The sequence below is a fragment of the Chlamydotis macqueenii genome, chromosome 3, assembly GCF_036417535.1.
Source record: "Chlamydotis macqueenii isolate bChlMac1 chromosome 3, bChlMac1.mat, whole genome shotgun sequence".
Classification (NCBI taxonomy): domain Eukaryota; kingdom Metazoa; phylum Chordata; class Aves; order Otidiformes; family Otididae; genus Chlamydotis; species Chlamydotis macqueenii.
The window spans coordinates 70,349,970-70,364,920 of NC_141558.1; the positions used below are offsets into that span (position 1 = coordinate 70,349,970).

Here is a 14,951-nt window from a genome sequence, read left to right on the forward strand (position 1 = left end):
TCCATGTAGTGGCAGCCCTCTGACGAGTCAGCATGAGCTGTCTTTCATTTGCCTCTTTCTCAGGGTTAATTTTGGGAAAGAAATTAAGTAGCCACTAGTCCAGGGAGATGGAATTCCTCCCTCTTCCTTGAGGTAGCCCCTCTGTGCAATGCCAGCTTTGTGTTCATCTGAGGACAGACTCTTCTAGGCCTGTGCTTCTGGCCCTCCTTTTCCCTCTGCCCCAGTGTTTGTTCTCTTGTTTGCAGGCACCGCAACGTGCTGGTGCGGAAGAGCGCAGCCCAACACCTACTGACCGTGATGGAGCAAATCGGAGCCAAGAAGCTCCTGTCGGGCACGCGTGACAGTACCGAGCTGCTGGTGCGCACGCTGGTGAAACTTGCTCAGGACCGTCATCAGGACACAAGGTGATGATCTTCATTTCATCTTCTAAAATTTGAAACCTGCTTGATGTGGAGAAATGACTGGACTGGGGAACATGAAGTTGTCCAGCAAGAAGGACTGTTGCCAAAATCCTCGGACTTGAGTGATTCTTTGTTGAGATCAGCTAAGCTCAGATTGCTCAATTTTGTTTGCTCTTCTGTGTGCAACACAAACTGAAGCGCTGGGCTTATCACTGAATGAGCCCAAACATTTCTTCCTGGTAAGGTTAAGACTGTCCTAGAACACTTCCAGCTGCCTTCAACCAATGCAGTCAGTCTTTCTAAATCCCTTCTGCAGATTTAGTTGCCTATGGTCGTCACAAATTGGTCTTCCCAAGCATTGCATAAAGTTGTTCTCTGTGGCTGAATGACCTCCACAATTACTCCAGTCGTAGTTCAGCCCCGATCGGGACCAGACTACGCAGTCTCTCTCTCACTCCCCCCACCCTCCGAGAGAATAGGGGGAGATGATATAAGAAAAATGGCTCGAGGTTTGAGATACGGACAGGGAGAAATCCTTAAAGTTATCGTCATGGGCAAAACAGACTCGACTTGGGGAAAACTATTCATTTATTACTAAAAACAACAGGATAATGAGACAGAGAACAAGATAACCTCCCTCCACCCCTCTCTCTTCCCAATCTTAACATTATGTCTACTACCTTCCAGCCCCCCGAGCGGCAGAGTGGGGAAGAGGGAATGGGGGTTGCGGTCAGTTCATCATACGTTGTTTTACGCTGCTGCTTCATGGTCGGGGAAAGAACTCCTCATATTCCTCCCCTGCTCCATCGTGGGGTCCCTCCCACGGGCCACAGTCCTTTGTGAAACTGCTCTGGCGTGGGTCATCTCTTCCACGGGGGACAGTCCCTCCAGAACAGCTGCCCCCGTGCAGGCCCTTCACGGGCCACAGCCTCCTTCAGGCATCCACCTGCCCCGGCGTGGGGTCCTCCACAGGCTGCAGGTGGATCTCTGCCCCTCTGTGGACCTGCATGGGCTGCAGAGGGACAACCTGCTCCACCATGGTCATCACCACGGGCTGCAGGGGAATCTTGGCCAGGAGCCGCATTACTCCTCCCCCTCCTTCTTCACTGACCTTGGCGCCTGCAGCCGTTCCTCTCACAAGAAAAATTCTTCACAACAGGCTGGCAGACGCCTCTCAGGATCTTTTCACATCTCATTCACTTCTCATCTCCTCTCCACTTCTTGCAGCAGGGCCAGGCCCAGTCGGCTGCCCGGCAGGAGACCTGAGAGTGAGGCCTGCAAGGCCCACAAGGCCCACAAGGCCTCCCCCTCTCTGCCCCCGCTCAGCTGCTTCACATCTTCTCTCATTTTTTTTTCTGTTTTCCCATTCTTAAATACGTTATCGCAGAGGCGTTATCATGGAACATTCTGCTACCAAGTGCCTTGGCCTTGGCCAGCAGCGGGTCTGCCCTAGGCCTGGCGGAGTCCACTGAACAAAGGGGAGCCACTTTTAGCAGTTTCCTACAGAAGCTACCACCTTAGCCCCCCCCCACTAAACAAAACCAGAACAACTCCTGATAGCTGTAGTTTCATAGTAGCAAAACCAAACCAAACCACAAACCAAAACCCCAAAAAAGTCTTACTTTGATTCTTAATTTAAATTCCCATCATTAGATTGCAAGAACACATGAGCAAATAGCGGCTTGTGTACATACATGTAGTGTAGAACAATAAATAGAAAGCATGAGGTGGTTTGTCCTAGCTTCTCTGCCGGTTCAAGAGAGGCAAATTATTGTGCAATGGCAGCGAGGGACTGCAAATAAGCTATGAGAGCAAAACAGGAGATGTGCTTCGCTCGTCCCATGGGTTCCTGCAATCCCACAGAAGCATACCCACAATTTCAGAACCAAATTGTCTTTTCCTGTTGCCCTGTGTTCTCCTCTTGCCTCTTGTGTTCAGCTGGCAGCACTGTGCAGCGGCAGTAAGCAGAGGTAACTATCTTTCTTTACTGAATGGGCAATAGCAAGGTATTGCACATGGTGAGTTTAAACTATCAGCTTATTTTTTTAAAACTTCTTTTCCTTTGTTTCTTCACAAGGCTAGGGAGAAAAGACTGTAATAGTTTGTAGAAAAAGCAGTCATTCATTTCTCTCTTCCCTGTGTTAGGTGCTGTGGCCGGAAGATGCTGACTATCTTGATGCGTCATCGAAATTTTGATCGGTATTTGAAACAGTCTGTCCCCTCACGTGACTTGGAAGAGGTTATGGCAACAATTAAGCAGAAAGTGAGTGCCTGGCAGGAGAAATGCAAGTGCTGACATTGCTAATAGGAGATTAAACATAGCTCATCTTTCTCGATCTCCTCCTTCTCTTGCTGAATCCTTTTGCTCCTGGGAATGAACTGTTGATCTGTAGCCTGTTTCTCTGCAGACCGTGAAGGAACTAGTATGGTTAGAAATCAAGTGGGTGTATTTTGACTATCATCCACAAACAGGAAAGGGAAGTAGGAGAAAAGGCTTTTACCTTCAAGCATAAAAAGCCCAGGCACCACCCCCCACCCTCCCAGTAAAGCAAGGAAGCGAGAATAGTGCTTCTGAAGAGAAGAGAGTCTCTGGGGCAGACGAGGGAAGTAGTAGTGCCAAGAAAAATTCCAAATATACAAAAGATGCGCAAGACATGACCAGTACATATCTTGTCTGTATTCTGGGAAGACGGCCATGCTGTCATGCACTGTGGTGCTGGAAGAAGCTTTGTGAATTCAGCATCCAATGGGAAATCATCCCAATATTTTTTTCTTCATTCTCTTCCTTTCACATTCTAGAAAGGAATATAGCTTTGTGCAGGAACGGGGAGAGTGAGTGTGAACCAATTCAACTCAAAACACAAGGGGCCAACCTCCAGAGAGTCACAGTGCTTCCTGCTATTCCCTTTAAGAAAGCTTCCTGCTATTCCCTTAGGAATGTTCCCCACCACTTTGCATTATTCCCATTTGTGCTCAAGGCGAATGAATTCAGGATTTTACACTGCTGCCCAGCATGCTAGCACCTATAACCTGCCTTGGGTTATTGAAAACAAAGAGTAGACATCAGTGAATCTCTGGCGTGTTACCCTCTCCAAGTTATGAAATGTTTTGCTGAGCCTTGCTTGGGAGCAGTGATCCTGGTTCTAACTTGTGTTGTAAACAAGTAATTTCCTCTTTGATCGTCTCTAGATTCATGGCTTTTTATGTATTTATGTAGGAGACAGAAGACCATAAATGGGAGCCTCCATCTGCCAAGTACCCCAGGAAGTCTAAGAACAGTGGCTTGACGATGCCCCAGGACAACTCGCCTTCTGACGGAGGGTACTGAGCACTTCTGGTCTATCAGACAAAGCACATGACAAGTTTCCATGTCTCTTCCTCAGCAGAATCTCTCTGGTGGAGAAGAGCTGTGCCAGAGATTGTTTCCTTGCCTCACAAATCTTCTGTGATAAAGAATGTCTCCTTCTGCATGAGGCTGAACACAACTTCTCCGGAGGGTTTTCCACAAAAACTGAGAGACAGGAAGAGACACGCACCGGTTGCAGCTCCAAAGATCCAGTGCAGTGGCGAGGACAGTGTTATGGACACAGTGAGAGGGTCCTGACTCTGCTGTTTGGCTTGGGACATTAACTTCAATCAGGGTATTCTTATCTGAGTGGAGTCTTTTTTAGATGGTGCTTTGATGAGAAGTCCCAGTCTGGAACCAAGATGCCATTTCCAAAAACTGCACTTGCCATGCATGTGGTTTGGCCTGGCTGAATCATTGCTTTCTGACCCTCAAACATTACCAGCAAGACAATTCCTGAGCAGTTCCACTTGAGACATGTCTCAACATGGACGACTTCTGTAGCTATTCATGTCATTCAGACCCATTACTGGTTGGTTGATGGACAGCATGGATTTTTTTCCCCTGTGCTGCAATCAGCATTCAAGATAGGGATTTGGTCCTTGCTGTCGCCCTGTACCAGTGGGAGAGCTGCTTGTACTTGTTCTCCTCTGATGACAGAGTGGAGTTACTTGGTTCTGTTGTGCTCAGCGGTGGCAGGAAGGTGACCACACGCCTCACTAGCATGGTGAGGAGCTTCCCATGCTCACGGCAGAGAGAGGTGGATCCAAGGGAATTGTTCCCCTTGGCTTTGTTAAGCTACGGATCCAGTCCCTAGGGAAGCAAGAATGTGAGCGTAGTAGTCGGGTGGCTGGCTTCTGGTTTCATCTCTGTTACTGATCCTCTGCATCCTTTCCGATCTGCCCCTTAACCTCTTTGTGTTTGATCCATCAGTTCAGATGCTTCTGAGCTATCTATCCAGATTCCCACACCTGCTGTAGAGACACCTCTCCAGAGTAATTAATTTCCTTACAACACAGGCACCTCCCATAAGATGAGGCATTTAAATTGTGGGGTAGCGCCTATTTTTCCCCACGGTGGGATGGTAGATGAGTACCTGGGAAGACATCTGGAGATAAATGAGATGAATCGCACCCTGGGTGCCTTGGTTTTCCTGAGTGAGCACTAGCGATGAAGTTGCCTGCAGTCTCTCTTGTAACGATTGTCGTCAGATCCAAGTTGCTTTGCAGATGAGGATCTAGCTGAAATCACATCATTAGCAAGTCTCCTCAGATGTTTTCCTCACAATGAACTGGAAGATATTATCACCCAAACGTCTGACCTTGGCTTTATTTTCCAGTTTGAGGTCTAGCTCTGAGGTATTCATCGTACCCCGTCAGACAGACCGTCGCACGTCACTTTGCACTGTGGAAGAGAACAACCAGCTCGGGGAGCTTTGCAAGCTCCTGACATCCAAGGAGTTTCGAACACGAATGGAGGGAGTGGTGCTCCTCCTAGATCACTGCAAAAGCAGCCCCCAGCTCATCTCCACCAACATTGCCCAGGTATGTCGGGCATCCCTATTGCTCCTTTCTCCTTGGCTCCCTTCCCAAGTCTGTACCAGTAACATTAACTGAGTGCGTCTTGGCCCTACATACTGGTTGCGTTGAGCAGGCTGGTTCCTTCTCACCCAAAATAATTTAATTCAGCTTCAGGTTTCAGGGCAAGTCATTTCAGTCCAGGTGTATTTCTCTGGCAGGTGCCTAGTGGTGCTTTTGCATGAGATGATGACAATGGCCTGTTTCTGTAGCTTCTGCTGTCCCCTACAACCAGCTAGGTTGAAATAAAGGGAATCCAGCCCTGAAAGCTTGGCAATTCTTCTCTAAGAGAAAAATGGGTTGGGGTGGGGGAGAGAAGTATCAGGCTGGGTTGATTTAAAAAGATCTTTTTTTTTTTTAAAGGATGGTCCTGTAAACTTTATGTTGTCTTGCAATGACACAACTCTGCCTATTCACTTCCATCTTCCTTCCTTTCCTGCTTGGGAAAGCCTGTTCTCACACGGTCTTTCCTTTCTCTTTGAGAAGGGGATGAAAATGTCTAGAGACAGATCTTCTCTTCCTTCTCCTCCCAGCAGCTGCTTGTTTCCCCTTTTCCAGAAAATGGTGCCTGATAATGTGGCTGTCAAAGGACTGAATCTACTGGAATGAGAACTGCTCAGCACATTCAAAACTTCTTCTAGAAGTCTACCTGTTAGCTAGACAAAAGGTCTGGATCCTGAAGAGTTCATCAGAGCCCTGCACTCCTCCAGACGCAGGTTCTGAGGCAGATAGACCAAAACTTGGACCTTATCCAACCAACCACACTTTTGGCAACATCAAAACTCCCCTCAGTACTTGAGACAACCTCATGGAAAAATGGGCATCGTAAATACCTGTTGCCATACCTTTCTAGCAAAGATGCTATTTGCATTATTAAAATAGGATTGATTTAATGATTTATAGGTAAAGAGAAACAGCATATGACCTATCCTGTCTCCACTCAAACCACTTTAAAAAATAGCAAAATCTTGACATTTTGATCCAGCTTTCACGTTGTTTCTTTTCTTAACAGATTTTTGATGTTTTTGTTCTGAGACTTCGAGATTCGAACAAGAAAGTGAACCAGCAGGCACTGGAGGTGCTGGCTTTGATGGCACCCATGCTCGGAGATGCCTTACGCCCTGTGCTGGTCCCTCTGGTAGAAGTGGTCACTGAGAACCTGAACTCAAAGCACCTGGGGATTTATACGGCAGCTGTGAAGGTGCTGGAAGCATCCATTGCTCACCTAGGTAAGACTGACGTTTGCCATTGCCTCTCCTCAGCTGTGGCTCCTCCATCTCAGAGCCAAGTGAACACTGAGTCCATTGATACCTCTTGTCATCTGTGGAAATATCCAGCTGCTGCCAGATGTTTATGAAGTCCTGCCTGCTTTCTTTCTATCCCAGTGGATTGTATCCTGTTGGGATGTGCAGCTGAATGGCTGCTGCTTATCTCCTGGATCATATGTCTGGTTATTAATTCAGCAGAGAGGACGTTATAGGGCTCATTTTAAGTTCCTGCCAGAAGAGCATAAGGGAAGTGACTGGCACCTGTCATGACTGTTTTTCCCCCCTTCCTCCTCGGAGACTGCATGGATTCTGTTTTTATATGCAGTCAGTTAAGTGTCCCTCCACTGAAACAAGATGAAAGGAATGTGCTTTGTCCTTGAACAATGTCGGAGGAAGCGTGGCGCAGGCTCTTTGCTCTTGCTGAGCTTCATTCTGCACTCTGGCAGTGGTGGCTCTGCTGACTCTGATATGGCAAGCTTTGAAGTCAGTTACTCATTTTGCAGTTTCAGGCAGTAGTTTAGCCATGTAAAGCCCAAATGAAAATGTCCTTTTGAATTCAAAGATTGAGAATTTGAATTTCAATCTCAGTCTGTGTTATGAAAGATCATATCATGGATCAGATGAAGAACAAAACGCTTGTTCCATAGTCAGCTTGGAGGTCTCCATGCGTGTGGGGTTACAAATGCCTTGGCTCCCTTCTTCCACAAGGGTATAGAGCCTATTACTGTCCCCTTTTCTGGATGCTTCAGCATGAGGCACCAAGCATGGCTGTTGATGTGAAATACGTACCTGCAGCTGGGAGGGGTCCTGATACAGGATTGGGGGTGAGGTCCCAATCTGCCCTGTGTCCTGAACCATATGGCCTGCTGCACGTTGTGTCTTCTGCTGCCTACCAGGCTCTTGCTGAAGCTCTCAGGGATCCTCAGGCTCGTTTTGGCTGGGACCAGCTGCCCTGCAGAGTGCACCTCCAGCACATCCCTTGTTGTGGTCGAAAAGCTACATGTTTGCATGCTGTGGACTGGCAATACAGTGGCATCTTCCTTCATGGGTAATGCTACAGGAGTCTATTTTGGTGTCTTTGCAGTTCACCAAAACCACTTCTAACAGCTACTGTCAGTGTATTGTCTGTGTATTTGGAGTTATGCCCTTGTGATCGGCTGTAGAAACTGATTGTACGCATGAGAGTAGTATGTATTTCTTGAAAGCATGTGGCGATACTGTCCTGATGTCAGCTCCCTGATTCCCCTCACCTGGCACAGGTTTCAATTTGCCTTGATTTGGAGGCAGTAACCTAATAACAAGGGAGCCAGAAAAGCAGAAATAAAAGAATGGGAGTAAAGCAGAATGGGGTTATAATAAGGGGCTATTTTGGTTGATATTACTGATTTGCAATAATAAGTACAAGGATAGACAGCTGGGTGGCTGTCTAAGTGAAGACGGGGCTGGCAGGGTTGGTTGCAGCCAGGGGACACAGTTGAGAACCAGGCCTAAGTCTGTAGCAAGTTCTCTGTGACTCAGGTTATTCTTAGGCACTTTGTCCCCTTGAGGATCCAGCTGCAAGGATCTAGCTGAGAGGTGTTGATGTTGCTTGGTTTTCTTTTTGCATGCATTTTCACATTTCCATCAGGGAGGGAGACTAAGGCTGCTCTGTGCAGTTTGCTGGAGGTGTTTACCTCTGTCCACTGAAACCTCAGCAAAGTGTTTAAAGTTTGGTGAGATGAATCCAGGCCTGAATTTCTCTCTTGATCTTGTAGTGTGGATTCAGAAGCACACTGGTAAGACTTGTGTCACCACTGTCATCGTTGCAGCTGAGACCAGAAGTTTCCAGTCCCTGGGGCTCTCCATCTGCTGTCTACTCCAGTTCTAACTGCTGTTGAAATGTGAAATGAGATGCTGCTTGTCTGCTTTGGTACAGAAGGAGTGAACAATACCTCATGGAGTACAACTTCACTAGAGTTCAGGGACAAAGGGATTTTTGGAGGTTGCTTGTGCCCAACTTAATTTCTCAAAGGAATTGCTTTGCTTTTGGTGTGAAGGGACGCTGGCCCATCAGAGTTTCTGCAGGACAGCTTCCCGGAACACTCTACGTCATGGGCATTAGCTGGTCCTATCTATTTCCCACCTTTCTTCTTGGTCTTCTTTTTTTAAAGGGAATTGATGATTTGGCAAGTTCATTTCTTTAGAGCAAAGAGGTAAATTTCCAGCTGTAAAGGATGGCTTGTTCCAAGTGTTGTTCTGCATGGGGCAAGATGGCCATAGCCAATAACTACGTAGCCAAGGCCTGCTGGAAATTCCCTGGCTGCACAGATTTATGGCAGCTGTGAAAATGCAGCACTGGGTGAACAGGCCTGAAAAAATCAGTGTTGAAGAGGCAGGTCTTAAAGGGGAATTAACAACTTTCTCCACATCAGCTGCTTTGCAAACTCAGTGAATTTGCTGACCTGCTGCCTTTCTGCATCCCAAGTATGGAGTTGTTCCTGGTCATGAAATGGGAAGAGGGCTGTGAGACATGTACTGCTCTTGGTCCTTACCCATTTTTTGTGGTGCCTGGGAGGAGGTTGGGGAAAACTTGCAGAACCCTGCTCCCAGAGGATGCAGCAAACAGACGCCTTCAGGGTTTTGTATGGAGCTTTGTGTCATTCCCTTCTCTCCAGTTCTGAGAGACCACTGTAAATTTTCCATGCTGGCAGATGGCAGAACAGGAGCGAGGCACATCTGCCTCTCATCACACTGACTTTACCTAGGGACAGGTTCAAGCAGACAAGGTGGGATATGGTTTTTTGGTTCTGCTCATTTTTATGGGCGTTTGCAAAAATTCAAATAGGCAAGTGAATCACAAATATTTCAGAAGTCAGGATACAGGGCTTTAGTGGGGGAAGAAAGGCTCTACTGGGAGAATGCATGAGCAAAACGTGCACAGGGCATTTGAAAATCTTAACGTGACAGATGAATAGTTCCTATATGCTTAAATTCCTAAAAACCAAGCAAAGAAACAGTCCCCCCTCACCCACCCAAAACTCAGGTGTCCCCCTGAAAATCTCTGCAGATACTGATATCAACAATTCATTAACATTTTGTGCTCCTTCAACATTTCCAGCTCTCAGGGTGTTTTTTTTTTAAGCTGTAAGGTGCCTCTCTGGGGAGGAACAGCAAGTGGGAAACAGCGTCTGCCAATACTGCAAGAGTGTGAGGCAAAAAGTGAAGTGTCTGTTTAAAAAGGTGAATGAGAAGAGTGTGGTTACCAAAGCAGAAGCTTAACTGGGGTAGCAGGATCAATTCTTTGCTACACACTTGCAAGAAGATGATGAGGGACTTCCTTTTTACATCTCATGCCACAGGGAGCACTTAATAGCACAGCGCTGCTTACAACCGCTTTGGGACTTGGCTCTGCAGTCGTTCACAAAGCAGCAGGTTACCTGCTTTCTCGGTGCCACTCCAGGTGACACCGCAGGTACCGTAGCGCATCCCACGCGCATTCTGCCTCCAAGAAAAGCTTTGCTTGGCTTTCCAAAGCAGAAAGACTGGAGACTTGCAGACCAGTCCAGGTAACAGTCTGTAAACTAAAACAAGACCCCAGATCAACCACAGGCAGCATACGAAAAACTAAAACACATATGACAGTCGTGTATTGGGAAATCAGTTGGTTTTCCATTCTCTCTGCCAAGATCTGATGTCAGAGATGTTACAAGAGCCCCTGAGAGCGGATGGTCTTGGCAATGAGCAGTAATTCTCTCTTGTAAGAGTAGCTTGGAGTCTTGTCCCTAGATCCCAACAGGTAACTTAAAGGTTTAACACCAGCTTATCCTTAAAGTGTGAAGGGATGTGTGGACTTTTGAGCCTTCTCACCCTTTGCCTCTGAGGAGGGAGGAGGTCACTCCTGCAAAGCTCCAGGATGCAAAACCTTTTCACTGCTTACATGTGATTTAAATTTTGAGGGCCCTGATGTGAAATGTTTAACAGAGCTCCTTGTACAGCAGACAACTTTGGATTTGCAAATGTGAAATGAGAGCTTTTCTTTTTGAATTTAAATCCTCTCAAGTAACGCAGACTGAAGGAGCAGAAATTTCTGTTACAAAATGCAGTTACCCCTGCCCTTTCCCTTCCTCCTTTTTTTTTTCCCTTATAACCTCAGAAGAGTGAGCAGAAATAAATGCTTCTCTTTCAGATAACACATTGCTGCTGCAAGTTTTTTCCCACCGAGTGCCTTTCCTCAGCGGCCAAGCTCTGCTGGATGTCACAGAACATCTCTCAGGTATTGCCTGCTCCAGCTAACCTCCACTTCAAGTCAAAAAGTCTTCAGAGGGAATATTTAGGGGAAATGCCGCTGAATAGAGAGTGCAGTAGATCATCGAACACCAGAACGTCCTGAGCTTGTCCCTCCTGCAAAATACACGTTCTAGGTGTGTTTGGCAGGGGCTTGTCTGGCTGCTGTGGAGGTGTGCAGCATGTGAGACGAGAACGGTGCTCTAAGCTCCAGCGCTGAGCCCTCACTGGGACATCTCAGGACCTGCCTGCAGGAAAGAGAGAGGCCAAAAATACCCTGGCTGGCTCCTCTCTTTGAAGGACAGTACAGGAAGGGTCATGGAGGTCTGTAGGAGGTCCCTTTTCTACAGCCAACGACCATCCTTTAGAAAAAAATTGTGGCTACATGTATTCCTGAGGATCGGTTTATTTTGTCATCACAGGATTCTTCTTTTCCTGTTAGGTCCCCTCACCCTTTCCCTGCTTGCCAGAATTGGTTTTAGGTACTTTCAGGAGCTGTTTAAATCTGGGTGACTGATGCTAGATTAGCAGCGTGGAGGAAATGAAGGTCCTTGCATGACAGAATTTTAAATGGTTCCTGCATAACATTTCCACTGAAAGAAAATAAGAACATTGTCTTCAGACCATTTCAGATTTTGGTCTCTCAGCAAAATCTGCCATGCAAGGAGCCTATTGGTAGTTAATTTTTGTTTGTATTTAATATTGCTGGGTTCTGAAAATGAGCTGAGAGCAGCCTTCAGAGAGAATGAGAGGGAACACTTGGTTGTTTGGTTAAATTTCAGCCTCCTGTGTAAGATTTTTCTGTCTGTGTTCCCCTTTTCAGGGAACATTGTAAGGGTAAGTGCCGTTAAACTTGTGAGAAGCTCAAAAGCCGTGGCAATGGGGTCTGGGTAATTATCCAAGACATCCTGAAGTCTGAAAGAGCTGCTCATTAGAGGCCACCAAGTATGAGAGGAAAAAATACTCAAATCAGACCATTCTGCCAAAGACATCAGTTTGTCACTGATGTTTCTCATGAAGCTATCAAGCAGCACACACGTTTCATGCACTGGAGTTCTGCAGTGTGGTACAGTACTGCCGTTTGCTGTGTGCCACTGAGCCAAGGGAACTGCCAGATTCGACTTTTGGCATTTGTCATCAAAGGTCACAACAGAGTAATCCTGTTTTTTTCTTAGAAGTCTTTCAATTCCCTCTCTAAGCTGCATTTCAAAATCTTCAGCAGCTGCTTTAGACAACGTCTTAATGGAAATCAACAGCAATTTGACATTTTTGTCATTTGTAATGCAGAAGTGGGTAGTGAAATGACTTACATGTGTATGATTGACTTTGCTGAGCCTATCACAGGTACAAGGTCTCTGATGGGGAGAAATTTAGGTCCTCAGAGGTTGGTTGTTCTGTTCAGTGGATGATCAGCCTCTGTTGCCTGTTTCTGGATCAGCAGGCTCTTTGAGCTTGCTGATACTAGCCAGAGAAGGCTTCTAAGAACCAAAACTAAAAGTAGGTACTTGCTTGCATCAAGGTTGTTAAGAAGCTTTTCTCTCTCGCCCGGCAGTGCTTGTGACATCGGTTTATCTCCAGAAACCAAAAGCCATCAAGCGCTACGCCCTGCCCGCACTCTGGTTCTTGCTGGGAAAGAGGGTCCTGCCTGTCCGAAGCGGCAATGTCAGGGCTGTGGTCACCAAACTTGCAAAGAGCCTCTACCAAGTGATGGGCTCCAGACTGAAGGAGCATGCCACCAGGCAGCCTCAGCATGTGGTGGAAAACCTCTGTGAGATTTTGGACATGAGCATCATGTGAACGCTTGGTGTGCCCCAGGAAGCTGACAGAGAGGTGCTGAGCAGGAAAAGTGGAGGCAAAGGTGGACGTGACAGTGGCTTTTGTTTTATTCTGTCTGTTTGAAGAATGAGCTTTACCTGACAGTGTTTAGAGCTACAGCTGTACATAACATATTTAGATGTAGGCTTTTAAAAAATAATAAAAATTAAAAGGAAGTATTTTTGAAAAGATTTTTATCTCGAGATCATCTGCTCACCCAGAGGATATGCTTTGGGGTTATTGGAGGATGTGCAGCTCGCTGTACGTGCCGGTGTGCGTCGCAGGTGCCAAGCTACCAGGTGACCCCTTTACAAGTCTCTGGTAGCTGCTGGTGCGGTGGCAGATGCCTGAGATGCCCAGGTCAAGCTCACAACCCCAGTCTCCTGACAGCAGAAATCTCCCCAGCTGTGCTGAAATTTTCTTCCTCTTTCATGGGGTGCATCTTGTCTGCAGTCCCCTGTCCTCCCCTGTGCAACGGACTGATGTGACAAGGTGAGTGGTGCCATCCGACCACCTCCCGGCACCTTGGGGCACCCGTGGGGAGGTGCAAGAGAGGGGCTTGGGGCAGGGGGCTGTGCCACCTTGCAGGGGGTGCTGGCTGACACACGGGGTGCTGGGCAGCGAGTGGGCTGGGGGTGTCCTACAGAAGCTGGGCAGAGGCAAGCTGTGGGCAGGCATCGTGGCACAAGGTGGATGGCACAAGGATTTTTAAAATATATACATTTTAAATGTCTTCTTTCCTTCTTTTGAGAAATGAAGGCTTTCCCTTATATCATAGAATCATATGGGTTTGGGATTGGCTGCTTTGTGGATGAACTCGCTGGAGTCTCCCATCTTCTGGAGCAAGATGATGCTTTGTGACTGACACATAGACATTTGCAACACTATGCAAAGAGGAAGCAAGTGAAGAAAGAGGCCCACAGCTATAGCAACCATTTACTTTCTTCGGCTGCTTCTCCAGGGTCAACACTCTGTGTAGGGAGCTGCAAGGACTTTTCTCGCTCTTTCTCCCTCTCTCGGAGCAAAAGCTCCATCAGTATGTTTTGCATCAGACTCATACCAACTGCACGATAAAGGCCTCAGCCCTTGGCTTCTGGTGAGCAGCTGTGCTTGACAGAGAGGAGCAGAGGGATGCAGATTGCCCTTGCCAAAAAGGTTCTTTTCTGCTCCCATCTCTTTTGATTTTAGGAAACATCCTCTTTTTCCCAGGTCCTAAAAGAACTCCTGGTTTTTGATAGCTATGTTTAGTAGCCTTTGTAGAGGTAAGAATCTACATTTCCCCCTCTTTGCTGGAGTCGTAAAGCAAACCTTAGGGTTGCTGGAGTGTAACCAAAACCAGCATTGTGTTCTTGAAGCTAGAATTCATTTTCCCCAAGGGGTTTCATTCTAACCTGTAGCAGATCAGCCCACTTTCTGGGCAGCCTCACTAAAGGCTGATTTTCTTCATGGGAGTAGCACGGTGCAGCTCATTCTGAAATACTCTCCAGCAGAGCTGTTAAAACTCAGAGAAACCAATCATTCCTTACAGGGCTTCACAGATGATAAAAGCATGTGAGAGCCACGCCGTAAAAAATGGATGACGTTCTCGAATCAGGATTCTTTTTCCTGCAGAATGGTCAGCTCAATAACAGAGAGAGAGAGAGATGGCTTAACGACAGAGCCAGGTTGGGTGAGGCTCTGAGCAACCTGATCTAGTCGGAGATGTCCCTGTTCCTTGCAGGGGGGTTGCACTAGATGACCTTTGAAGGTCCCTTCCAACTCTAACCATTCTATGATTCTATGATTTCTAGTCCAGAACGTATCCAGCAAAAATGTCACCTTACCTGCTCAGCAATACTTCTCCCTGGTCGCATTCTGCATCGCAGCTGCACACCAGCAATAAAGCAAACATTCCTGTGGGGCATGCCCGTTCTTCGGCAGAACTAACACTGAGCTGAGGCACCAGTGGATCTTAGCCCTTTTTCTGCATCAGCCACATTCTTTCTTAAATTCTCATCTCTCCTGTTGCTCCAAACCCACAGAATGCAAAGGCACAGCAACGGTGTCATTGAGGTTTTCAACTTAAAAGCATTGGCTGTCACAGTGCACCAGACACCGCATTTTGTCTTGCAGAACTCTTATTGCTGATGGCAATGCAAGGCTGCGAGCCAGAAGAAGCCAGGAGGCATTTCCTACCCCAGCCTCACTTTGCAATACTGGCATGTGCAGAGAGAGGGGGGGAAGAGCTTAGTCATCATAAGCCTAGCATGTGTGGCTTGAGGTAAATATGCTGCACATTGGA

General features: G+C 47.1%; 1 protein-coding gene across 1 annotated transcript in view; it reads left to right on the plus strand.

Moving 5' to 3' along the window:
• LOC147601297 (TOG array regulator of axonemal microtubules protein 2-like) overlaps nt 1–12,652 on the plus strand; it is a 33,058-nt gene extending 20,406 nt beyond the window's left edge. The window contains exons 11-17 of the mRNA XM_086743349.1: nt 246–404; nt 2,547–2,664; nt 3,619–3,722; nt 5,093–5,291; nt 6,337–6,553; nt 10,758–10,844; nt 12,408–12,652. Coding sequence (XP_086599475.1) covers nt 246–404; nt 2,547–2,664; nt 3,619–3,722; nt 5,093–5,291; nt 6,337–6,553; nt 10,758–10,844; nt 12,408–12,652 — 1,129 coding nt within the window. The remainder of the gene's footprint in view (nt 1–245; nt 405–2,546; nt 2,665–3,618; nt 3,723–5,092; nt 5,292–6,336; nt 6,554–10,757; nt 10,845–12,407) is intronic.
• Nucleotides 12,653–14,951: the final 2,299 nt, after the last annotated feature.